Source organism: Monodelphis domestica, chromosome 3 (assembly GCF_027887165.1).
Source record: "Monodelphis domestica isolate mMonDom1 chromosome 3, mMonDom1.pri, whole genome shotgun sequence".
Classification (NCBI taxonomy): domain Eukaryota; kingdom Metazoa; phylum Chordata; class Mammalia; order Didelphimorphia; family Didelphidae; genus Monodelphis; species Monodelphis domestica.
Window position 1 is genome coordinate 275,308,385 of NC_077229.1, and position 26,954 is coordinate 275,335,338.

Genomic DNA, 26,954 nt, shown 5'->3' on the forward strand with positions numbered 1-26,954 from the left:
TGGTTCTGCTCCTCTCACTCTGCATCAATTCCCGGAGGATGTTCCAGTTCCCATGGAATTCCTCCAGTTCATCATTCCTTTCAGCACAATAATATTCCATCACCAACAGATACCACAATTTGTTCAGCCATTCCCCAATTGAAGGGCATCCCCTCATTTTCCAATTTTTGGCCAGCACAAAGGGCGCAGCTATGAATATTCTCGTACAAGTCTTTTTCCTTATTATCTCTTTGGGGTACAAACCCAGCAGTGCTGTGGCTGGATCAAAGGGCAGATAGTCTTTTAATAGCTCTCTAGAATGGTTGGATCAATTCACAACTCCACCAGTAATGCATTAATGTTCTGGGGTTCTTTAAATAGACCATCATATCATCCTCAAAGAGTGATTGTTTGAAAGTGATATTTCATAAATTTCAATGAAATGTAAATAATTAGGGTTTTTTAAGCTCTGGTTTTCCATTCAAAAGCTCTTAATTGGAGCTCTAACTCTGATAGTTTTTCACTGTGTTGTTGGATAAGTCACTTTATTTTGCAATTTCCTCACTTATAAAATGAGTATTAGATTAGATAATGTCAAACATCTATAATTTTTTTTCAGTGCCTATTATGATGCATGTAAAGATTAAAATTTAGGGAAACTGAGGCATGGCAGAAATTAGTTTCTCTCTGCAAGGAGTATTATATTTTTAGAGGTTTATTGAAGATTAAAACATAAAGAAAACACAAGTAAGAAAAGCATGTGTCTAGGCCCAGAGAGCCTATTCACGACCACTTGCATCTTGCCTGCTAGCTGGAGAGCTGTGTGTTCTCCGAAGCAGAAGTAAAAAGAGGGCTAGAGCCTATTCACAACCAGGTTAAATACTCCATCTCGCTCTTGGCCCAGGTGAGGTTTCAGTGAGATTAGAGGGCATTCTGGGAAAGTGGAGCAAGGACTTCTGGGGATTGAAGTTCTGGATTCAAGTCCATTTTTACATGCATCATATAATGCTAAGGCCTAGAAAAACCCTGCTTTCTGTTTTTTTTCTTACTGTTTATGTTACCATGAAAAAAAAGCTAAAAGTAAAATGTTGCTTTTAATTCTTTTTTCAGGGCCAGTTTTGTGACTACTGTAACTCTGGAGATCCCAATAAAGCTCATCCAGTGACCAATGCAATTGATGGGACTGAACGTTGGTGGCAAAGCCCTCCTCTGTCCTTGGGCTTACAGTACAACAAAGTCAATGTTACTCTAGATCTGGGACAGGTAAGTCCTGGTGTCACTGACACTAACTTTTTTTTTATACTTATCACTGTTCATTTCTTTTAAAAAAATAATTTGAATTTTTCTAAATTTAATTATTCTGAAATTGACAAGCACCAGCAAACATGAGCACTTCTGTAAACAAAGAACCTAATAATAGCTAGCATTTATAAATCACTTTGAGATTTGGAAAGTATTTTACAAATATTATTTTATCTTTTTTTTTAAATTTTACTTTCTGTCTTAGTAGCAAGTTTAATACAGAAGAGCAAAGGTTAGGCAAACATGATTAAGTGACTTGCCCACAGTCACACAGCCGGGAAGTGTCTGAGGCTAGATTTGAATCCAGACCCTCTTTGACTCCAGGCCTTGCACTCACTCTATCCATTGTGGCACCTAGCTATCCCATCAGATTATTTTCATATTAACCCTAAGAGGTTGGTGTTATTATTAGATCCATTTTACAGATGAGATGAGGAAACTTGCTCAGAGTGCAGATACTGATTTTTTTGAGGTAGAATTTAAACTCAGACTAGAATCCAAGACCAACATTCTAACTATTACACTGCACTACCTATTGTTGTTATTATTTTTAGACAAATTCTTCATGGCCTCATTTGGGATTTTCTTTGGTAAAGCCTAGCTGTTTTTCACTTTTTAAAGAATCTTAGTATGAACTGAAATGTGATTCAACCATTACTTGAAATTTATGATTTTTGACAAATGTTAAGTATAATAAATTCAAAGCAATTTCAGAGTTGTCTTGTTTGTCTTAGTCTCCTTCTGAATCTTTTTATGTACATTAAAAATATTTGAATGATCCTCCTTTATTTTCTTCTTTTGGGGCATCATTATTATTAATTTCCTTCTCTCTACCCAGTTCACCTTCCATTAGTAATTTTTAAAAGCTCCAAAATCAAAGCCTTGTAAAGGCATAATTAAGCAAAACAAATCCACATGTAGTATCTGAAAGATTTTCCAATTTTGCATCACAAATCTCTTTACAAAACCTGACATTATAATCTCTGTTTTTTAATCAGGAAACTTTTTTTGGGGGGGGGCTGGTGAGAAATAATTCTATGACCTACATTAAAAAATACTCCCAAGTCGTCTTGTGAAATTTAGTCTCAAGATTTGTCTTATATCCCAAATCTGAGAGTTCCTGCAGATCAGATTTCATCTCTGATTTGACATATGTCTCAGTGTTCAGACTAAAACTAGTCTCTCTTCTTGGCTAGTCTGGTGTAAATTATGCTATGAATTAATGGAGTATCCTACAAAAGAAACAATGAATAAGGAGAATCTGAAAGGGAGTACTACCCCACACCCTGAGGATCTTGAAAGCTTGTCTGCTTATCATTAAATCTTGTAGGGTTTCTTGGAAACGTTTGGCTTCAGTTAATACAGTCCATTGACTGTATTAAATATCAGCTAATTGAATTTGTACTCTGCGGGAAATTTTGGGAGATCCTTGATGTTCTGAAAGCCTCCTTTTATTCTTTCTAACAATAATCAGTTTATCTATCTGGTCAGCTAATGGTACAACTAAACTGGGGCATTGGATTTGTGTTCTAAAAAGTTAACTGAGGACTACCAAATTTACTAAGGCTTATTAAGCTATACCAAATGCCACTTATTGAACTTGGCATAAGATCAGATATATCTGTTTATTCTTTTGCCTTTTGTTTTGTTTTAATATTTCTTTGATGTGTTGGAAACCTCTAATTAGGAAAAATAAATAACAAAATGCCAATGAAGGAATAATTCACTAATTTGCTTGCTTTTGGGACATTAAGGATGTCACGCATATTTATGGTGACTGCATGTTCATGACATTGAATGTCTCAAGTGTGGGATAGTTGTCTCTAATCTGTGTCCAGTAAAACTAAGTTCAGACAGTCAGTCTAGCTTCAGCAAATTTAAATGGAAGAAGAATGATGCTTTAAGAAACACTTTAGGGGACAGCTGGGTAGCTCAGTGGATTGAGAGCCAAGCCTAGAGAAGGGAGATCCTGGGTTCAAATCTGGTCTCAGACACTTCCTAGCTGTATGACCTTGGGCAAGTCACTTAATCCTCATTGCCTAGCCCTTACCTCTCTTCTACTTTAGAACCAAAGGTGAAAGGAAGGTAAGGGTTTAAAAAAAAAAAAGAAACACTTTGCTGGGTACATTTAACATAGAGATTCTTAACTTGGGGCCCATGGACACAGGGGTCTATGAATAGTTTTCAGGGGGTTTGTGAATTTGAATAGGAAAAAAATTATATCTTTATTTCAATGGAATTGGTTTCTTTTATAATCTTATGCATTTTCATTTTATATATTTAAAATATTGTTATTACTTAAACTTTTATATTCCATCTTAGAATTAATACTATGTATTGGTTCCAAGGCAGAAGAGCAGTAAAGGTTAGGCAATAGGTTTTAAGTGCCTTGCCCAAGGTCATACAGTTAGGATATGTCTGAGGCCAGATTTGAACCTAGGACCTTCTGTCTCTAGGCCGGACTCAAAATATTATTTTAAAAGGGGGTCCATAGGCTTCACCACACTGTCATCAACACAAATGAGGAGGGAAGGAAATAATCATTTATATAATATCTACTATGTGCTAGGCACTATGCTAAGTACTTTAAAAAATTATCTCATTTAATTATTATTATAATAAACCTACACAGTAGGTGTCATTATAATCTCCATTTTTACAATTGAGGAAAATAAGGCAGAGATTAAGTGATTTGTTCAGTGTTACCCAGCTGGTAATCTGAGGGCAGATTTGAATTCAGATCTTCTGACTTCAGGTCGGTCCTCTATCTATTGTACCAGCAGCTACTTCATTTAAAGTTAAGCCTCATTTAAAAAAACAACAGATTGCTCAGTGGAGTCTTTGGTGAAAGGGGCCAGCTGGGGCAGATGGACAGAAGCAATGATGACTCTGTTGACTGAGGCAGCATTCTGTCCAATGAGGGAGATAAAATAAATAAAAATAAATAAATAATAATAATAAAAGGAAATAGGAGGAAGAGAAAAGAGAGAAGGGAAGAGAGAGAGAAAGTGAGAAGACTTAGAAAAGTAAAGATAGTAGGGAAATAGAAAGAAGGAAGGGAGAGAAGGGGAGAAGGGATAGGGAGAAGGGGCAGTGGGGAGAGGGGGAGAGAAGCAGAAACCCAAGGAAAGAAATAGGAATTCATGAGGGAGGAATTGTGATCAGGGTAGAGAGAGAGAGAAGTGGTAAAATAAAGGAGGAAAATGAAGGAATTCCTATTTAAGAACAACTTTGGTGTGTGAATTGGTGGCTTCAGCTAGCAACTTTCCACAGAACTCTTGGAGAAGGAAAAAACCAAAGCTTAGCTGAATGGAGTTGAAGACTGTATTTCTCTTGGGGTCACCATTCAGTTATCCCGGAGCTTGGGAAACAAAGCAATTCATACATATGACCAGTAAGCAGCAAATACTAACAATTATGATGACCCTGTTAGATGACTTTCTTTAATTGTTTGTAGAGAAGGTGTTTAGTGAGAGATATCCTTTGGATATTTTATGGGAAATGTCTGTTGTGTCAAAAAAGTGTATCAATATCCAGTAATTGGGGAATGGCTGAACAAATTGTTGTAAAAGTTAAAATTAAATCTCAATAATAAAAATGTTATATTTTAAGGGAATTATTAATGATCATTAGAAATAAAGGAATAAAGAGGATACAAAATAAAAACCACATGCCCATGACTGATTAGACATTTCAAAATCCCCACTCATCACCTCCATGCTCTCCAACAGGACCAAAAAGAGGGCTGGACCCTTCCTTACCCGCCTAATCTCCTGTGTCTACAGGAAGTATGTAACGACAGGAAGTCAGTAGGCTCCCGGGAAATGTAGTTCTTTTTTTAGGATAACAGATTTTCAATTATACATGTCCCCTTGAGATCTGTGGAAGACTAGTCTCTCCAGTGGATCTTGTAAACATAACCTACTTTGAAATTACAATAATTTGAGGATAAGAGGAAAAGAGAACAAAACCAATGATTGCTAGGCACATTGACAAAAACCAGTTAGGGGGCAGTCCCCTTCGGCATCAGAATATACATACAAAACAAATACATTCAATACTACATAGTTCAAATCATCACATCCCAAAGTTCACTCTGGATCTTCTGGTGTGGTCTGTGGAGGCATCTTCATGGTGCCTTCTCCAAACAGTTCACTTTCTGGATTTGGAGAGGTATCATGTTTCTTAACCTAAAATTACTCTCAAAAGGATTTAAACTTTGCATTTTAGAATAATAATACATTCCCTCTTCAAGAAGGTGTTGAAAAACACAGGGATCACTTAGGAATGCATAGCTGAGTTATGAGGTATATGAATCAATTGACAAGAGAAAATCAAAAACCAAAAAAATCCAAATAAAAGAGAAAAGATAACTTGTGGATGAAAATTAAAATGTCAAAGTCTTATGTGTAAAAATTTTTAGTAAAGGAAAAATAAACCTATAGCAAGTCCTTGAATCAGGGCCCAATCAAAGTGATTTAAGCAATTATGCACTTACCCAATTGGGAGCCAGGACTATGGAAAGATTGCCACACTATGAAAGACAGAATAGGGACTAGATTGTAGGAGATGGGTAGGAGTCAAATTTGAGATACTTGGTAGGATGTGGGACAATGAAGACCTGCCTTTGACATATGTCAAAACAGTTGCAACCTCGAATCCCAAACAAGTTCAAGTCCTCTTGTCTTGGCTTAAAATTCATCAATCCCATTGGGATTGGTTGGTCTCTTTGATATTGTGCTAGATTGGCACTATGTTTAGCTTAGTGCTTCTTTGGCACTATGCAATGGCTCTTTTTGTATTCTCTTATCCTAGAATCAGACAGAATCATTAAGCAAAGTCCCATAATTTTTTAAAAACAATCAGTGGCATTATTTTTATAGTCTAAAGCTTTTTGGGTATGCATTAATATTATAGCAAATGTATTTTAGACTTATATTACTGAAAAATAAAAAAAAGTTAAAGAAAATCTTCTCAATACTAGTGACATGTGCTTCAAATACAAAAAGGAGAGAAAAACAAAATTGAAATAGTATATTGCACATGCAAGCAAAAGAATAATAAAAAAGTTTTAAAAATAAAAAATATATAGCTTATAATCAGTGACACACTGTCAGCTAAGGAAAGATAGAATACAAAGGTTTCTCACCAAAAATGAGATCCATTTCCTCTTTAAACTTGGCCATGATCCACTGTTTACAAAGTAACAGTTTTTATAAAGAACTAATACAACAGGTAGTGCACATTCAAAAAGTATCAAAATCCCCAAAGTAATAATAGCCCATTTAATGACAATAGCAAACAAGCCCACTATCATTAGGATTCCCATGAGTCTGCTATGACATTAAAAAACAAAACAAAACCTTAGAAGCTATTGGATACTTGTCACAAATTTTTCAGCTGTAGCAATGTTTCAAACTTGGCTGAGATATTTTTTTAAAAAAATCTATTACTGCCATCATTACAAAAATGTGGCAGAGAAGTCTAGAAAAAACCAAACTTCTATAATGTTAATGTTGGGTCTAAAAATGTCACCAAGAATCTAGATCATTCTGGTGGAAGGGTAGAATTAGAAGAAGAGTTAACAAATGAGAGATGCTCCCTCTTGGGAGCCATCCAGGGATACCATGCTCTGGAATCAACTTCCATGCTCCTTTGGTATGAGACTGTTATGTCCCATCCATTCACATTTTTACAAATGTGGAGGTGGGGATGATAATAGTGCTTTACTTCAGCTACTAAAATGGACCCTTTACCGCTTGTTACAAATAACTCAGAGGCAGGCAAAATGATCAATCAGAATTGTTGAAAAAAAATCTGCAATTCATGTTTGAAGACCCTTTAAAATCAATTTGAGATATTTAGCTCATTAAATTTTTCAAAGGTTGTTAGCTAGGTTGAGTCCATTTATTATCTATGTAACAATTAATAAATGCAAAATGGAAAAAAAAGCTGTTTATGGGCTTTTACTATATCTATATCTCTATATATCTCTATCTCTCTATCTCTATCTCTATCTCTATCTCTATCTCTATCTCTATCTCTATCTCTATCTCTATCTCTATCTCTATCTCTATCTCTATCTCTATCCCCACTCCCCACTTCCATGCTCTCCAAAGGACCAAAAAGATGGCTGGACCCTCCATGTCCGCACCTAATATCCCCTGTCTACAGGAAGTATATAATGACAGGAAGTCAGTGGGCTCCTGGGAATGTAGTTCTTTTCTTTTTTATTTTTTTAGGGTAACAGATTTTCAATTATACATTGTGGTATATGATGGTGATAAAATACTATTGTACTATAATCAAGATGATTTCAGAAAAAGCTGGAAAGATCTCTGGAAACTGATGAAGAGTGAAATAAGCAGAACCGGGAGGATGCTGTATACAGTAACAGCAATATTATATAATGATTGTCTGTGAAAACTTGGCTCCTCTCAGCGTTGCAGTGATCTGGAACAATCCTAAAAGATTTATGACAGGGAATGCTATCTACTTCCAGAGAAAGAACTGCCAGAGTCAGATGGATGTGGATCAAACATACTACCTTTCACATTAGTTTTTTTGTGGTTTTATTTTGAGGTTTTGGTTATATATGGTGGAGAGACTTCCGATCGCTTCAACATCTCCAATGGCATGAAACAAGGCTGTGTCCTTGCTCCGGTACTATTCAACCTATGCTTCACCCAAGTATTACGACATGCTGTGATGGATCTAGGCCTGGGTGTCTACATCAAATACCGACTGGATGACTCACTATTCGACCTTTGCCTCCTGACTGCAAAAACAAAGACAACAGAGAGACTCATCCTGGAAGCTCTCTTCGCAGATGACTGTGCTCTCATGGCCCACCAAGAAAATCATCTCCAAACCATTGTGGACAGGTTCTCTACCACAACAAAACTGTGTGGCCTGACTATCAGCCTCAGCAAAACAGAGGTGCTGTTCCAACCTGCACCAGGGAGGCCAACGAACCAGCCGTGCATTACAGTCGACGGCACGCAGCTTTCTAACATCAACACTTTCAAGTACCTGGGCAGCACCATCGCCAACGACGGGTCCCTAGACCACGAGATCAATGCCAGGATCCAAAAGGCCAGCCAGGCACTCGGGCGGCTGCGCTGCAAAGTCCTCCAACACAGCGGTGTAAGCCCTGCGACAAAGCTCAAAGTGTACAACGCAGTGGTCCTCAGCTCGTTCCTGTACGGTTGTGAGACATGGACACTGTACTGGAAGCACATGAAGCAGCTGGAGCAATTCCACCAACACTCCCTCCGGTCAGTCATGAGGATCCGATGGCAGGACCGAATCACCAACCAGGAAGTCCTCGACAGAGCCAACTCCACCAGCATCGAAGTCCTGGTCCTCAAACCCAGCTACGATGGTCTGGACACATCATCCGCATGGACCCACAGCGAATACCAAGACAGGTATTCTATGGTGAACTGTCAGCTGGACTCAGGAAACAAGGCCGACCAAAGAAAAGATTCAAGGATCAGCTAAAGTCCAACTTGAAGTGGGCTGGCATGACACCAAAGCAACTAGAACTCGCTGCCTCTGTCAGAAGCGGCTGGTGAACCCACATTAACCATGCCGCCACCACCTTTGAAGATGAGCGACGTCGACATCTTGCCGCTGCACATGAACGCCGACACCAGGCCACAACCGCACCTCCCGTAACAACTGGCGTCCCATGCCCCATGTGCCACAAACTGTGCGCCTCAGCCTTTGGACTCCAAAGCCACATGAGGGTACATCAATAGATGATAATGCAAAAAAACAATTGTCATTCTCGGTCACCGAGAGACTACCACTATATATGAGTATGCTCTTACAACAATGACCAATATGTGTTTTGCACAATTAAAATAAATTAAGCAGTATATTAAGGGGAAAAACACTAAAAAGACAGTTTGAGTTGGAGAACCAAGACAACAAACATTTATTAAATACTTACTATGTGCCAGGACTGTTTAAGTTCTAGGGGTTCAAATACAAGCAAAAGTTCAAATACAAGCAAATAAGTTCAAATACAAGCAAAAGCATAGATGAATAGGGGATAGGATTTGTACAGTGAGAGCCTGGTGTTCAAAATCACTGAAACAGGGAGAGTATGACTAGGTTGGAGGATGCCAACTACTGGGGAATGAGTCCTGACAGAGTATCAGTGCCTTGAAGGAAGCAAGTGATTAGATTACTCAAAGTCCTTCCTTGAATTCTTGGAGCAGGTGGAGATGGTTAGTCCTCCCCTCTTAAGAGGGTCACCTTACAACAGGCAGGAGCAGATGAATGTATGGCTTGGGGGAGGAGTACAGGCAGGAGGTGACAACTCTGGCCCCCTCTCTGACTCTTTTCCTCAATCTTCCTCTAGGTGACACCCACAAACTATGATTGTTCTCTAAGGCATTGTCCTGAGTTCTGATGCTCTTCTAAACTATCTCTCATTTGGTGATTTCATCAGCTGTCATGTGCAATGACCATTTTTATGCAGATGATTCCCAGATGGATGTATCCAGCCTAATCTCTCTCCTGAGCTACAGTTCCATATTTTCATCTGCCTTTCTGACACTGTGACCTGGATGTTCTGTAGACATCTCAAACTCAACATTTTCGAAACAGAAACTCATCTTTGCTTCAAAATTCTTCTCTCACCCTAACTTTTGTATGACTGTTGAGGGCATCACTGTCTTTCTGGTCACTCCGACTTGCAATCTAATGTTATTCTTACACTTTACCCTAAATATTGTTCTTGCTATTTTCACGCCAAGTCTCTTATATATCTCTTTTTCTACACTCACATATCTGCCATCCTGGTATAAGCCTTTATTAGCTCATGCCTGGACTATTATAATATCCTTCCACTTGTGCTCCCTTCTTCAGTATCCCCCCATTCCAGTCTATGCTCCATTCAGCTGCCAAAGTGATCTCTTTACACCTCACCTCTTACACAAGAAATTTCAGTGGTTCCCTGTTACTCCCAGGATAAAATATTAAATCTTCTTTTTAGCATTTGACCCCTTCCTACCTTTCTAGTCTTCTTAAATTTTACTCTTCTTTATGTGATACTGGGCTACTTGCCATTCCTCACTCAGGATCCTCCATCTTCTAACTTTATGCCTTTTCTTCTTTTGAATACTCTTACTTATATTTTAGAATTAATACTATGTATTGGTTCCAAGGTAGAAGAGTGGTAATGGCTAGGAAAAAGGGGTTAAGTGCTCAGGATCACATAGCTATGAAGTATTTGAGGCTAAATTTAAACCCAGGACCTCCCATCTCTAGGCCTGACTCTTAATCTACTGAGCCACCTACCTGCCTCACTTTATGACTTTTCAGTGTCTGTCCTTCATGCCATCCTTATTTTCACTTCCTGCTTTCCTTTAAATCTTAGCTCAAAATTTTACTTCTGCAAGAAGCTCTTCCTGACCCCCCCCCATATTGCTAATGCCTTCTTTCTGAAATTAATTTCCATTTATTCTAATAAAAAAATAATAAATATGTAAATAAATACCAAATAAACAAATTATACTAATAAATTCTAATAAATATACTAATAAATGCTTCCTGATTAACTGGTAACATAGAAAATGTGATATATGTTTGGTCTCAGACACTTCCCAGCTGTGTGTCCCTGGGCAAGTCACTTAACCTCTATTACCTAGCCCTTACGTAAGAGTTAAATTAATACCCACTGCTTCAAGTATCATATTTTTAAAATAAAAATAAAAATTTAAAATTTATTATCTGACAAAATAGAACCATGTGACTAAGTTTTCTGCCTGCTCACAATGTCCACTCCACCAAAGCTACTGACAGGAAGGAAAAGAGAGCAAGACACAGAACTCCACCCAATTTATATCCTGTTTACATCAGCACATAACAATAGGAAGTGAGTGGGCTCCTGGGAATTGTAGTTTTTCTGGGAATTGTAGTTTTTAGGGTAACATTCCAATTTCTCTCTACCACTCTACTGCCTTGGAACCAATACACAATATTGATTCCAAGATGGAAGGTAAGGGTTTAAAAAAAAGAAAAGATAATTTATGTACTGTATGTATGCTTTATGAACCATAAAGAGCTATTTGTTTTTATGAATATTATTATTATTATAAGTAAGAGACTCTCATACATGTGAACAGGGCCAACTCTTGGCAGAATGGCTGCTAGGAGCATTTTATTTTGAGCATTCTTATCTCATCTTTCTCTGCCTTTTATCCATTTTAAGTTCTTCTTCCCCTTCTAGGTATCCAAAGCTCTCATGCTGCCCCATGTTGACTATTAATGAGAGAAACTGAACTGATGAACTCATTTGAGTAAAGATATTAGGACTTCTGGCAAATCCTGGCTGTGTGGCTTTGGACAAGTTAGTAAATCTCTCAATGCTCTAGACAACTCTCTAAAATAGAAGTTGCAGAAAAGGTGCTAACTGGTATTGCTATAGGGAGTTTCCTCACCTTAGGGGTTCCTTATAACAGTGAAATCCCAGATGTGGTATCTACCTATGAGGGACTTAAGATGTTACTAAACCAGTGCAGTGTATTGGCAAGAGCAAAGGACTCGGTGTTAGGAGAGCTGGGTTAAAATCCTGGCTTTGATGCTTTGGTCAGATGTGTGTGTCCATAAGTAAATCACTTCTGTTTCTCCAGGCCTTGGTTTCCTTATACAGGAGAATGTAAGCTTATTGAATACAGGCATTGTGTTAGTAGTCCTAAAACTTAGGGCAATGCCCTGAGCATTTTTCATTTTTAAATTAAACATTTAATAAATGTTTATTGTATCTATATGTATATCTACATGTAGATATGTAGAATGGGCCACTTGGATTAATTGATCTCTAGGACAGGAGACGGAAAATGGCAAACCACTCCAGTGTCTTTGCCAAGAAAAACCCAAATGGGGTCGTGAAGAATTGGACTTACCTGAAACAACTCAACAACATGAAGACATTTTTCAGTTGTAAGTGCTCTGATCCTGTTTCATAAATTTGTTATGAAGAAAGTACTTTTTAAGCCTTAAAGCAGTATCTCAATATAAGCTGTTATTGCCTTTTATAAGGCTTTAGAGAGAGCTTTTTGCTTAACCCAAAGGAATTATTCCTTGATGGAAGAAATTCAGATATCAACAAAGAAGATATTTAGGAATGAGAGGGATATACTGGACAGAACACCAGATTTGCAGTCAGAACAACTTTTTCAAAGTAATTCTCTTTTATTTAAACTTGTGTGACCTTGGAAAAGTACCTTGACCTTGCATGACTATAATTCCCTCAACTGTAAAATGAGATTATTCAAAGTATTTATTGCATCTCTTTTTGTGCTAGCAAAGAATTGGAATTGAGGGGTTGTCCATCATTTGGGGAATACATGAACAAATTGTGGCATATGATAGTTATAGAATACTATTGAGCTATATAAGAAATGACAAACAGGAGGATGACTTTAGAAAAAATTGGAAAGACTTACATGATCTGATGCGAAATGAAATGAGGAGAATCAGAAGAACATTGTATTCAGTGACAGCAGTATTTCTTGATGAACAACTGTGAATGACCTAGTTATTCTCAGCAATGCAGTGACCCAAGATGATCTCAGAGATTCATGATGAAAAATGCCATCTGCCTTCTGGGAAAAATGGATGGAGTCTGAATGCAGATTGAAACATACTATATTTCATTTTCCTTCTTATTCTTTTTTAAAAATTGAGAGCCTTCCACAAAGTAACTAATATGTGTGTAATTACAGTTTGAACCCTAGAACTACAATTCCCAGCACCCCACTTTCCTTCTCATGTTATGTGCTGACATAGAAAGGATATAAATTTTGTGTAACCCCTTCCTCTCAACCCTCTTCCTGTGATTGGGTTTGGTGGTGGTGGCTTGAGTTGAGAGCCAGGAGAGTTTTTGCTCACATGGTCTTAATTTTGTTATTTTTTTACTTTTATTTCCTTTTTATTACTTCTACTTCAGGTGATTATTAATAAACTTTATAAAGTATAATTCTTGGGGTGTTGGATATTAATTTAAATCTTACATATGGAAAAATGTTTTACATGATTACACATGTAAAATCATTATGAGATTGCTTACCATCTTGGAGAGAGGGAGGGTCAGAAGAAGGAAGAGAATTTGAAACTCAAAACTTAAAAAAAGAATGTTAAAAATTGTTTTTACACATAACAGGGAAAAAAATAAAATCTTATTTAAAAAATAAAATGAGATTGTTCAACTTGATAGCTTTTAAGACACCTTCTAGCCTTTAATCTTTGCTCTTAAGACTTTTCAAAAACCACAATCTACTCATGCATCATGCCAGTTTTGCTCATTTATGCTTTGTAGCAGCACAATCAAGAATGTTTCTTGGAAATAGACATTGAATTTTAAAAATAAAGAAAAGTGGCACAATTTATCTCTTATGCAACCTTTAAAAATAGTTTATTTGCTTCTTCCCCAGTGAAATTTGACAAATTTTAACCATATTTTGGCTTTAAACCATGGCAGGCATCCCATTAATACTGTTAGTGGAAAGCTTATACGTGGAAAGGCTGAATTCCATGAATTTACTGTAGAGGTTCTGAAAACTCTAGAGCTAAATATAATATCTCAAGGGATATCATGGCATGACCCTGTCTCCAGTGAGGGCTCACCCACAGTATTCACACTACTCCAGGGCATTTTTGCTTTAGACTGAACAGTCTTTTTCTTTTTGAGGGTTGTGAACTAATGCTGTAATCTTCCTCTCAGATGTACATCCCTACTTTTTACCATCTTCTTTAGTACAGTATGACACTTTTCACATCATTCTTGTGTTTTGGTCATATATAAACTTAAAAAAAATCTTCTTTACATTCTCTTTTATTTTTTCCTACATTTTAATTCCTTTAGATATCTAAGATGTTTGTGGCATCCCAGAACTTTCCCTTTTATCTTTTCACCTTCCCTCAGCCTGCACACCCCTACTTTCCCTCTGCTAACCAATCAACCAAAAAATATCTCCAATCCTTCCCATGCTACACTCTCCTCTTATCATCATTCATCTCCAATACTATCCCTGTGGCTACCTAAACAAACTGGAAAGTAATTAGGTTCTTCCCTTAATAGTATTTATCTATTATCTGTAAGGACTGTCTTTAACTACATCCTTGGTCTCTTCTGTTCTGTTGAATTTTATGTTTTATCCCCCCAAAATATTCTCTCCTCTCTTTTCTTCAGTTTCCTGTATTATGTTTAACTCCTTTCTCTGGTCCTTTTTTGATTTTGCATACTCAATTCATCCTACTGAAATATTTTATTAACATAAAAATCCTAAGTTGTTTGTATCCTTGATTCTTAAAGAAAATTTCCCTTAACAGTTAAGATGTACTGCGATTTTTCTGGTCAGTCTCTAAAATTTAATCATAAAGGGAGTAAAAGGAAATGCTGAGGATATCACTTAATAAGATGCCACTTAAGATATGTATACACACACACACACATATATAAACAAATGTGCAAACAAATGTATTGAGAGAGACAGAGAAAGAGAGAGGGAGAGAGGGAGGGGGTAAGGATTAGAAATAAGGGTAATAAGTCTCTTTTCCTACTTTGTGATGAAACTGAGACATTGAGGAACTATATTTACTTTAATAATAATATACAAACATAAACATTTGCATATATATACATATACACATGTATGAGAATAGAAAGAAAGGATGAGGTGAGGATTAGTAGCAAGGATGACAGAAAGTTCTTTTCCTTTATATCTTAAATATTTTAATATAACATGTCATATCTTTTGAAGATATAATAAAGGGGCAGCTTGGTGGCTAAGTGAATTGAGTGCCAAGCCTGGAGACGGGAAGGTCCTGGGTTCAACTCTGGCCTCAGACACTTCCTAGCTGTGTGACCCTGGGCAAGTCACTTAATCCTCATTGCCTAGTCCTTGCCACTGTTCTTCCTTGGAACTGATACATAGTATTGATTCTGAGACAGAAGGTAAGGGTTTTGAAAAAAGACATAACAAGAAAAAATGTGATGGAATTTAAGCAGGAGGGAATTAGTTTATTAATAATAACAATAGTCATGTTGCTGATAATAATAACTGATATTTATATACTACTTCAAGATATACAAAGCATTTTATGTATAGTATCTCATTTGATCCTCACCATAGACCTGTAAAATAAGTATTACTGGTATTTTTATGCCCATTTTACAAATAAGGAAACTGAGCAGTTTGCCAATAATCTCACAACTAGTAAATGGCAGAAGTAGGATTTGAACTCATATCTTCTCTAGCTCCTACTGTTCTTTTATGCCACACTATACAACTTTACAATAAGGGATAAGATTCTGATAGTGAAGATTAAGCAATTACTGATGGAATTTTGGGAACCTCTTGGAGTCTTTAAAACAGAACACACACAGGCAATGAAATGTTCCATAACCTAGGTGCAATTGTTTTGTAAAGTACGGATTACTTGGAACTTGGAACAGAGTTCAGAGGAACTGTGATTTCATCAGTATGTGCACTCCCTCTACTAATGTATATTATAACCAATTCATGCTTTAAATGGATGGTTTCATGAATGACTCTGGTCAAGTATTTCACCACTTCGTTTCCAGCCTTCTGATGACAGGTCTGTCTGAGATAAGGCAGTCTTGGTGCTTGGATGAAAAGCACAAAAATCCATCAAATGACACATTTTTGAAATCTTTCCAGCTTGGAAAGCAGGACCTGCTGGAACCTGAGCCCTTCTTGCTCAGTCTTCAAGAACCTAGGATGCTTTGATGCCACAATGAGACAAAGGAGTAGGACTTTTAGCTACCATTTTTATAGTGCTTTTAAAGTTGACAAAGTATTTTACATATGTGTTATTCCATTTGATTCTCATATCAGCCTTGTAAAGTATGTGCTATTAACATCTCCATTTTTACAGATCAGGAACATTGAGCCAGCAGAGGTTAAGTGACTCAACTAGGTTCTCACAAGTAGAGGTCTAAGGAAGGATTTTGATTCAGGTCTTATTGTCTCCAAATCTACCACTCTATAAACTGAACCTCCTAGCTTCCTTTAGACAGAGAACTTGGAATAGTCTGGAAAAGAGAAGTAGATATCTGACCATTCACATATTATTCCTGAATGAAATATGTTCTTTTCTAGTGTCTTTGGAGTATAAACTCTGGCAGGTCTTATCTGCTAGAAGCAATGATGGTTTTTTTCATTTGTTGGTTTGAGGATCAGCCTAGCTTATTTCGTAGGTGTGGATCAGGAAGAGGTCTTAGAGGTCCTCATTTTACAAATGAAGAAATAGATCCAGGGAGATTAGATCCAGGTCCCATGCTCCAATCCCAGCATTCTTTCCACTTTCCTCATTATCAGAAGTGAAATTTTAGGCTGCATCAAGTCATGGAATTATTGGCTGAGGAATGAAGAAGTTACAGTATGTTTAGGAATCCTCAAGCTGATGACAATTCTTTTTAAAGATGGGAGTGCATTTCATTATGTATAATTTGATGTGTTAGGAGAATATTGGAGGAAACATAAAGTTAAATGAGACATGGTGCCCGTCCTTTAGGAATTTACAAGCTAAGCTATAGATTCTGTGTAATAAAACATACCTCGATGAATATAATAACACTCAAAATATAATGTGTAAAAGAAGGCTATGAAATTCTAGGAAATTGAAGGAAAGTGGGTTTCCATTTAGGAGTCTTTGAGGAAGACTTTATAGAGAAGGTAGTGTTCTTACAGGACCTTGAATGACAGATAGGCTGTTTGTATATATGGATGAAAGTAGAAGCGTTCCAAAAGAAAGGGACAACATGAGCAAACATATATGTATGACAAGTTGCACAGTGGATAGAGTGCCAGACCTGGAGTTGGGGAGACTCATCTTCCTGAATTCAAATATGACCTCAGACACTTGTGTGACCCTGGGCAAGTCAGTTAACCCAGTTTGCCTCAGTTTCCTCATCTATAAAATGAGCTAGAGAAGGAAATGGCAAACCCCTTCAGTATCTTTACCAAGAAAACCCCAAATTCACACAGAGTTGGACACAAGTGAACAACAATAACAACGACAATAAAAGTACTAAATTCTAGGAAATCAGAAAATTGTCTTGTAGCTGGGAAGCCATTTGGGGGAGACTTTATAAAGAAGGTGGCATTCATATGGGGCCTCGAATAAGAAGGAAGGATGCTCGTACATATAAAGGTAGAAGCTTTCCAGCCTGAGCAACACATATGTGTGTGACAGTATAGAATTCAGTTTGGTTATATTATAGACTTCCTGAGGGGTTTTTTGACCTAGAGAAGTAGTTTGTAGCCACGTTGTATAGGGTTTTGAGCTTAGAGCCTTGGGCAGACATTGAAAACATTAAGGTCATCTACTGCATTCAAGGTCATCATCATCAGTCATCCTGAATTTGGTCTCACTACTGATGTTTGATGACTCTGGAAGAGATAGTGCTTTATTCAAATCCAGTTCATGCCCAAGTCAAGGCATCCCCCTCTGATATCACTGGTCCTCTTTGAAAACGAAGAATGAACAACAACATATAGTCTTGACACTAGATCAAGAAGCATGGGCTCCATTAAATAAACCATGGGGAGCCATTGGAATATTTTTAAGCAGTGGAAGTGACATGGTTAGACCTATTCATTGGAAAGTTTAGTCTATCAACACTGTAGAATGAAATGAAATGGTAAAGAGACTGGGAAAGGAAGGCTGATGTAGTAATTATTCAGAAAGCAGTAGTCAAGCCCTGAACAATAGCACTGGCAGTCAGAATGCCAAAGTGGGTCAGATGCAAGAGATATCATAACAATAGATTTGTGGTGATGGAACTTGGCAACTGATTGGATGTGTAGAATCAGGGAGAAGTTAATTTCAAGATAGCAAATCTAGGTGAATAGGAGAATCAGTAAATCCAACAACAAGCTTGTATTAACCATTTACATGGATACTGTCCTAAATACTGGATTTTAAAAAAAATCCACAAAATCCAAATAGTGATGCCATTGTCAGAAATAGAGAATGTAGGTAAAATAACAGATTTAGAAAAAAAATAATAAATTCACTTTTTTATTTAGGACTTTAATGATAATTAATTTTAAATTACTGGTATGTGGGAGGTATGGTACCCTTCTCTTTGTGATAGCAAAGGCTGTTATTCCTAGAGAGTGAATTAACATTTTCTTGAAGAGGTGGTAAACTTAAATGTATAAGAACCATGAAGTTATTAGATCTGAAATATTATCCAAAATAAATTCATCTGATAATGTTCATGATGCTTCCTTTCGTGTTCTCAAATACATATGGTCTATATATTATATTTAATTGCCAGTTAATAATTTAATTTCCTGGAACACATCTTACATTGTAGAATAGCAAAATCTATGAGTTAAAACAGACCTTAGAGGTCATCTCATCTATTGACTAAGACTTATTTTTATAACATCATTGACAAGTAGTCATCGAATCTTTCCCGGACTATCTTCATTGAAGGAGGAACTCAACCAATTTTTGAGTATATTCTAAGCTATTATAAGATAGGAAAGTGGGAATATAGGTATTAAAGTATTGAAAGATCATAGATTTAGAGCTTGGAAATTTAGATCTTAGAGATCATCTAAGCCTCTCACTTTGCAGGTAAGAACACTTAAGCCTTGAAAAGTGACCTAAGTGACTCATCCATGATTGGCAGAATTGAGATTTAAAACCAAGTCCTCTGATTCCAAATCCAGTTGTGTTTCTCCTACCTATTTACATTTGCTTAGTAATTTTCATGTGAAATAATACTTCTGCAGTAATTGGAACATTACAGAGTAGTTATATGGGAAATATTCAATTGTTTACAAGCAGCGTCTCTCTGTTTTGAGTTGCACCATCTGATAAGTGGATTTCCACAACGGGGCTCAATGCCAAGTGTAATGACTAAACATCAAAGGATGCCTACAAGGAGTGGGCTTGCTTGGCTTTTTCCTTTACAACCCTGTAATAATGTACTCTAACATTTTTTGTTGGTGGTGGTGTTCTGAATTTTTTCCTTTTAAAAATTGACTTAGATTATTATTCCTTAGAGCAAAAATAGCCTTTAACTTTAAAAACTCATGAATTACCACAACTATTTCTAAATCTTTTTATCTTTTGCTTTTAAATATTTCTGCTGACAATGACATGATAAGATGGATGTAATGATAACATATTATGAGACTGGATTTGGTGTCTAAATATACAGGAATTCTTTTGAAGCACATAGATCATGAATGACATCTCCAGGAACCTTTTAAAAGATCATTTTCTACTTACATTGTAACCCTTCATAATTTATGGTCTTGAGAAAAATAATTATCCTCTAACATAAGTGATAAATCATAATATATTCTACCCTGGACTTTTCTTCCTCAAAATGTTAACTTCTATCTCTGTCCAAACAGATTATTTTTGAAACCACATATCACATATTTCTCCCTAAGAACTGGACCACATATCAGGATGTAGAGAAGCCACATAATCTAGTGAGGAAATCGGTTCCTTATCTCCCTTACATGCCGGGTGTAAATTGTCTTGGGCAATAATGTTACTATGTATTTAAGGCCCCCCTCCCAAAAAAGCCATTCCCCTATATGTGAGTCTAAAAAATATGAGTGAATAGTTTTCAAAAGAAGAATTATAAACTATTAATAGTCATATGAAAAAATGTTCCAAGTCACTAATAATTAGAGCAATGCAAAACAAAACAAAACTAAGACTTCACCTCCTATCCAGCAGATTGGCCAACATGATAAAAAATGTCAATAGTCAGTATTGGAGAGGTTAGAAGAAAGTAGGCATTGAACAACCATTTTGGAAAGCAATTTGGAATTGTACAAACAAAGTCCAAAAATATGCAGGCCCTTTGATCCAAAGATTCCATTATTAGACAGATACCTGGAGGAGGTCAATGATAATAAGAAGCCCCAATGTACACCAAAATATTTATAACAGCACCTTTTTTTTTTTGCGGTAGCAAAGCAGTGGAAAGAAAGTAGATGACCATCAGTTTGGGAATGACTAAACAAATTGTTGTATGTAAGAAATGACAAATAAGATTATTGCAGCGAAGAAAAGAATGAAATGAACTGATGCAGACTGAAGAAAACAGAGCCAAGAAAAGAACATGTATAATGACTTCAGCAGAATGAAAGGAAAGAGTAACCAACAACAAGACAACTGAGCTAATGTTGCAGAACTACTAAGAACAAACTTGGCCCTAAAGAAGAGATATGGGAAGATACCCCTACTCCTTTGCATGAGTGAAAAGGTTAAGGGGTGAGGAACATTCCATATATTTACAGATTTTTTTCAGTGTATTAATAAATTTTGGAAATTTTTGTGATGAAAAAACAAAAGTATCAAATTAAATTTTTTTTAAAGTGGGCTAAATTGTTATTGTCTTTATGAAGGGGAAGGGAAGAAAGGGAGAGAAAGTATTTGGATCTTATAATTTTGGAAAATATGTGTTTAAAATTGTCATTACATGTAATTGGGAAAATAAAATCTCTTTGAATTTAAGAAAAAGTGGACTATATAAAGGCCTTCTGTCAAAAAAGTTCCCCTCAATTATGACTGTTGTCTGAAATTCATTTAATAGGGAATAAAGCTTTTTGTTTTTCCATAATTCTTGTAATTTAATAGCTTCCTGAACACGTACCACACTGATTTCAGTTTGCACTAAGCTACAAGTGATGGAAGTTCCCCATTGCTCCCATATAATGCTAGGCTTGTGACCTGTTTCTGGAATTTCTCATTTTTCTTTCCTTTGGTCTAGTTGTCTGAAGTCTATACTCTGATAATAATATTGCTTCTGTGCCTTCCTTCATTGTTCTTTCCCACAATATCCTTTATCCTGTTTTTACCCTCTGGTTCCTGGACTTTCTTATATTACTTGATCTTTTTTTCCTTCCTAAACTCTTACTTTTGTTTCCCAATTACACAAGAACCAGAGAACAAATGAAGAGAAAGAGATCATTGCTTTAACCAAGGCCACCTCAAATGTGGCCAGTTCCTTCTACTCTTGACAAACAGGTCTGAACCAGTCACTACAAAGCCCCCTATGAATACCTTGGGGTGCTCATGCAAAGGGGGACCCATTCCAGTCCATGATAATTTCATTTGTGTAATTGATATAAATCCCAGGTGATATGATGTGATTGGTCAGCAGTTGACAGAACTGTTTGCTCTTGGTCTTGTTTTGGGGCCACACTGATCTTGCTGCCCAGAGTCCCAAAGACCATTAGCTGGGCCTTGAGAGGTATAGCCCCAGGCTGCTGCAACACAGCACTCAATGATGCATGGTAGATACTGATGGGGGAGAGGGTGAAGAAATGGGGTACTTTCTCTTCACCAGGTAAGGGAAAAGTCCTAGGTCCAGATACTTTCCTTTCTTGCTTGCATCATCATGAAGGAACAGGGTAGCCGAGTGGAAGGGTCACTGGACTTGGGTTTTCAGTACCCAAGTTGGAATTTTGGTTTCACAATGCATTAGTTGTGGGTCCTTGGGTAAGTGATTTTGTTGTTCAGTTGTTTCAGTTGTATCTTGCTCTTTGTGAGTTCCTTTGAGGTTTTCTTGGCAGAGATACTGGAATGGTTTGCCATTTCCTTCTCTGGCTCATTTTACAGATGAGGAAACTGAGGCAAATGAAGTTAAGTGACTTAGAGTCACACAGCTAACAAGTGTCAGAAGTTGGATTTATACCCAGAAAGCTGAGTCTTCCTGACTCTAGGTCCAGTACTCTGTCCACTACCCCATCTACCTGCCTTAGGTCCAGTTATTTGACCTCTGAGTTTTCATTTTTTCATGTGTAAAATGGGGATTATAGGCTTATTGGATCATACACTGTAAATATAGGCCTGGAAGTGACCTTAGGGACCATCCTCTTCTTTTTAGAGTTGATTCTGTCTAAAGCCAGGAGAAAGCCTAGCACTTTTGGACAAGGTCTAGACCTCTGGAACTTTATGTATGTATAAGTGCCATCTCTACTACAGGCAGCTAGGTGGCACAGTGGATAGAGCTCAAGACCAAGAGTCAAAAAGATTCACCATCCTGAGTTCAAATCTGGCTTCTGACACTACCTCTGTGACTGTGGGCAAGTCACTTAAAGCCTTTTGCCTCAGTTTCTTCATCTGTAAAATGAGCTGGAAAAGCAAATGGCAAACCCTTCCAGTATCTTTGCCAATAAAACCCCACTGAGATCACGAAGAGTCAGACAAATGAAACAACTGAACAACAGTGACACCATAGACACCACATATGCCAATATCCAAACTTTCTTCCTACCTGCTCCATCACTCTTCTTCAAAAGTAAGGCAACACACTTATCAACAGCCATTAAATCAATCAGATTGACCTACCTGGCAAAAGAAATTCTAACTACTTCAAAGGAAAGTTAAAAAATAACTATACAACAGAAAAAGCACAGGAAGACCCAGGTTAAATCTAGCCTGAGAACCTTACTAGCTGGCTATGTGACCCTAGGCAAGTTAAATTACTTTCAGCCTCAGTTTCCTTTTATGTCAAATAGGTATAATAAAAACATCTACCTCCCAGGGTTGCTGTGCAGATCAAATTGGATAATTTTTTTAAACCCTTACTTTCCATCTTGGGAATCAATACACAGTATTAATTAATTATTAAGCACTAAAGCAGTATATTATAAATTATATAACATATAAAATATTATATATATTAAGCAGAAGAGCAGTAAGGGTTAGACAATAGGGACTAATTGACTTGCCCACAGGATCACCCTGCTAGGAAGTGTCTGAGGCCAGATTTGAACCCAGGACCTCCTGTCTCTAGGACTATCTCTCAATCTACTGAGCCACCTGGCTGCCCCCAGTTAGATAACATTTTTAAGTGTTTTGAAAATCTTGAATTATATAAATACCGGTTATGATTCATCTGCCTTCCTTGGGCAGTGAATTAGAAAAAGGAAGGGCATACTGCCTTTTGCTGTCTAGTACCTATTGTCTTAAGTGGGAAGTGAGGGACCATTCTGGCCTTTGAAAGCAGATACAGCTGTTGTGCCTGTGGCTCAGGCCTCAAAGTCTGTGAATTCCATTCCCTACTTAGCAGCTTTGATGCTACAATCATCTTCTCTTGGAGCATCCCTTCTTACTGCTTTGTGCCCCACTCAGGATCTCCTTAAATGCTCCCACAGCAGAGGGCTTAGAGACTCTGGGCAGCCTTAGTCCCAGTGCAGCAGGGAGGGGAAGGTGTGGAGGGATATTTGTCTGGATTACATCTCCCAGAAACTTCTATAACCAGGTCAGGAGACTCTTCCCTGCTCACAGAGGTCCATCTCAAAAGCTAGTCACATCTAGAAATGGAAATAATTTTTAAAAGCCATGAATGTGAACTATTCTGAGTAATACTGCTGAGCAGTGGGACATCTGTTTTTACAGTCCTTCCAAATCTTGATGAACTCTCCATGAGTTTATTTTAAAATACTTGTAGTTCTTTCCCACTGTTTCAACATGGATTCTCAACTAGATCTTTAAAAAGAAATGAAACAACTTTAAAAAAAGTTTCTTTTCCCATGACCCCCTTCTCCTAAATTCTACCTTAAGCTCTACCCTATCTCCTGCCCTAAAAATGGGTCCATGTTGACCTTTTATTTTCTTTGCAGAGTTGTTCCAGAAATAACTGTCATTAACTGAAGAAATTGAAATAGTCAGATTCTCTTTATTATTCAGTGTCAGGCTCACTGAAGCCCTGATTTATTTGGTTTTGTTATTTGCTTTCCTGAAATGAGAAAGAAGCTCCTTGGTCATATTATAGTATATAATAGCAGGCTCAAGTACATGGCTGCAAAGAACTTAGAAATGGGGCAGTTTGACCAACATCTGCTTCTCCTTGCTCAGGGCTGGCCTTGTTCCTTCCTAACATTTTTATAATCCAGCTTTAGTAGCTGTGATTGGCTGAGATGTTGGAATGGTTTGATTGCTATAAGCTCATTAAGCTTCTTGAGTGTACACACAAGCGAGGACATGAATCCTAACTGGAAATTTTCTCTTGTTGTGTCTTTTCTAGCCAGGAATTAAATGAGGAAAATTCATTGCTGCTGGCTAAGTTGATGTGTTAATAAGATGACTACATCATGAACAATCTCACTCGAAGATACAAATCAGCTTCTAATTCAAAATTAGTAGGTTTTCAGGAGGATTAATAACTTTAGCATTTAGTTGTAGCAGCTAATGATTATTAATTATAGTAGTAGCTAAAATTTATGTAACACTTTACGATTTGCAAGATACTTTACAAATAATATCTTTAAAAAAACAAACCCTTTGCTACAACCCTGTGAGGTAGTTGTCCCTACTTTATAGATAAGAAAAGTGAGGTTTGGAGTCTTTAAGTGACTTATCTTGGGTCTAATAACTAGTAAGTATCTGACATCATATTTGAAAACAGGTCTACTTGATTCCAAGTACAGGAATCTTGAAAATGGAGCCAGAGAACAAAAAATAGAGAATAAAAAAGGCTCACATTATCCTCACACGGGACTGGCCCTTGTTCAAAAAGTTTCAGTGGATTACTATAGCCTCTAGCATGAAATCCAGACTTCTCCATTTGTTATCTGGAGTCTTTCGTAATCTATTTCCAACTTATCTTTCCAAGCTTCTATCATACTACTCCCACTCATGAGCTCTTATGTTCTTCTAGTCAGCCCATTTGGTAGTCCCTGAAGATGCCATTTCATCTTCAGTCTCCAAATCTTTGCTTGGCCTATCTCCCATGTCTGGAGTACTTTCCCTTTTCACTCACTCCATCCTAGAACCCCTGATTCCCCTTAGGGCTGAGGTCAGGTGTCATTGTCCTACAAGAGGCCTTTTCTGAATGCCAAAGTTGTTTAATCTGCTCCTGAAATTAGTTTGTATTTATTGTAAATATATACGTTTTCTGTTTAGTTATTTGTGTGCATGTTCTTTGCTTTCTGAGGGCAGAAGGTATTTTTTTATGGACCCAGTATCTGGTACAGTGCTTGGCAATAGTAGGTACTTAATAAATGTTGGTAGAATTGAATTATTCAAAAGAATAATATTAACAAGAGAGAATATAGTGAAAGAAAAGATGGCTAAATCTAGAACCCATGTAATATACCTATGTTTGAAAGGCAGAAAAACTAAGCAGACAGGTAAGGAATTATGGAAGAAGTAAGAAGAGAAGACTGATTTCACTGTCTTTGACCCCAACGGAAAAAAGAACAAGGTAGAAAGGATTTAGCATTGTGAAGACCAGCAGTTTTAATTTCTTTCAATAAGCATTTATTAAACATATGCTATGTGTAAGATACAATGCCTAGGTACTAAGGACATGGAGATAAGACCAGAGACCCTTAATCTTAAGGACCTTAAATTGTCAGATGTTCAAAAGTTTGAGACTATGCAAAAATATTATTCAATTAAAATTTCCAGGGGGCAGTTGAGTGGCTCAGTGGATTGAGAGCCAGGCCCAGAGATGGGAGATCCTGGGTTCAAATTTGACCTCAGACACTTCCTAGCTATGTGACCCTGGGCAAGTCACTTGACCCCCATTGCCTAGCCCTTACCACTCTTCCACCTTAGAACCAGTGCACAGTATTGATTCTAAGATGGAAGGTAAGGGCTTAAAAAATTTTCAATTATGAATATATTCCCCATTTGAACAGAAGAAACCAGAGCTTCATATTACCATACTTCCTATGAATTGCTTTGTAATAGCAGTCAGTTCTTGCCTGGCAAAGCAGTGTTTCTGCAGTTGGTTGATTATCCAGGCAATGTTGGCTTCTTCTCCCTTTTGCTGGTAGTTTTATTATGATTTTATTCTTTATTATATTAATTCCCCAGAGGATGGTCAAGGGAAGGGAAAAAAGGTCAAATTGATTAAATCTATTTGACTATTCATTTAGCTTTGCAGAATGGTTTGGTTGGTCAGGCCTGGCTTAGGCAAATTGTGAAGCAGACAAAGAATATTCCTTACTTTTTCCCAGGTCCTTCAAAAAAAATTGAAAATCTCTACATTCTGTCTTATAATCTGTACCTAGTATTCATTCCAAAACAGAAGAGCCATAAGGGCTAAGTAATTGGGATTGACTTGCCAGGAATCACACAGTGTAACAGTTAAAATTAGTTTCTCTGCTAAAAGTATTATATTTTATGAGGCTTATTAAAGATTAAGAAATAAAGAAAAATACAAAAATAAGAAAGCACGTGCCTAGGCACAGAGGCCATTCATAGCCACTTACTCTACATCTTGAGAGACATAAGTATTTGGAAGTGCAAACAAGAAGAGAGAGAGCGCAGTAGGCTTTACAGCCAGTTTAAATAGAAATTTTGATCTTGCCCAGGTGGGGATCTCAGTGAGATTAGAGGGCATTTTGGGAACTAGAGCAAGGACTTCTGGGGATTGAGGTCCAGGGTTCAAATCTCCATTTTTACATTACGCCATTTGATCATTTGGGAAAAAGATTTCCCCCAAAGGATCATGAAAACACAATCAACTTAAGGATTACAATAATTTGAGGATAAGAGGAAAAAAGAACAAAACAAATAATTGCTAGATGCATTGACACAAAGCCAGTTAGGGGGCAGTCCCCTTTGGCATGAAAGTATAGATACAAATAAGTGTTCTATCAACCACACCCAAAGTTCATTCTTGATCATCTTGT

The 26,954-nt window shown here is 37.1% G+C and overlaps 1 protein-coding gene across 1 annotated transcript in view; it reads left to right on the forward strand.

The window, feature by feature from the left end:
• Nucleotides 1–26,954, forward strand: part of LAMA3 (laminin subunit alpha 3) — a 360,924-nt gene that overhangs the window by 32,746 nt on the left and 301,224 nt on the right. Inside the window, exon 2 of the mRNA XM_007487607.3 lies at nt 1,090–1,242. Coding sequence (XP_007487669.1) covers nt 1,090–1,242 — 153 coding nt within the window. The remainder of the gene's footprint in view (nt 1–1,089; nt 1,243–26,954) is intronic.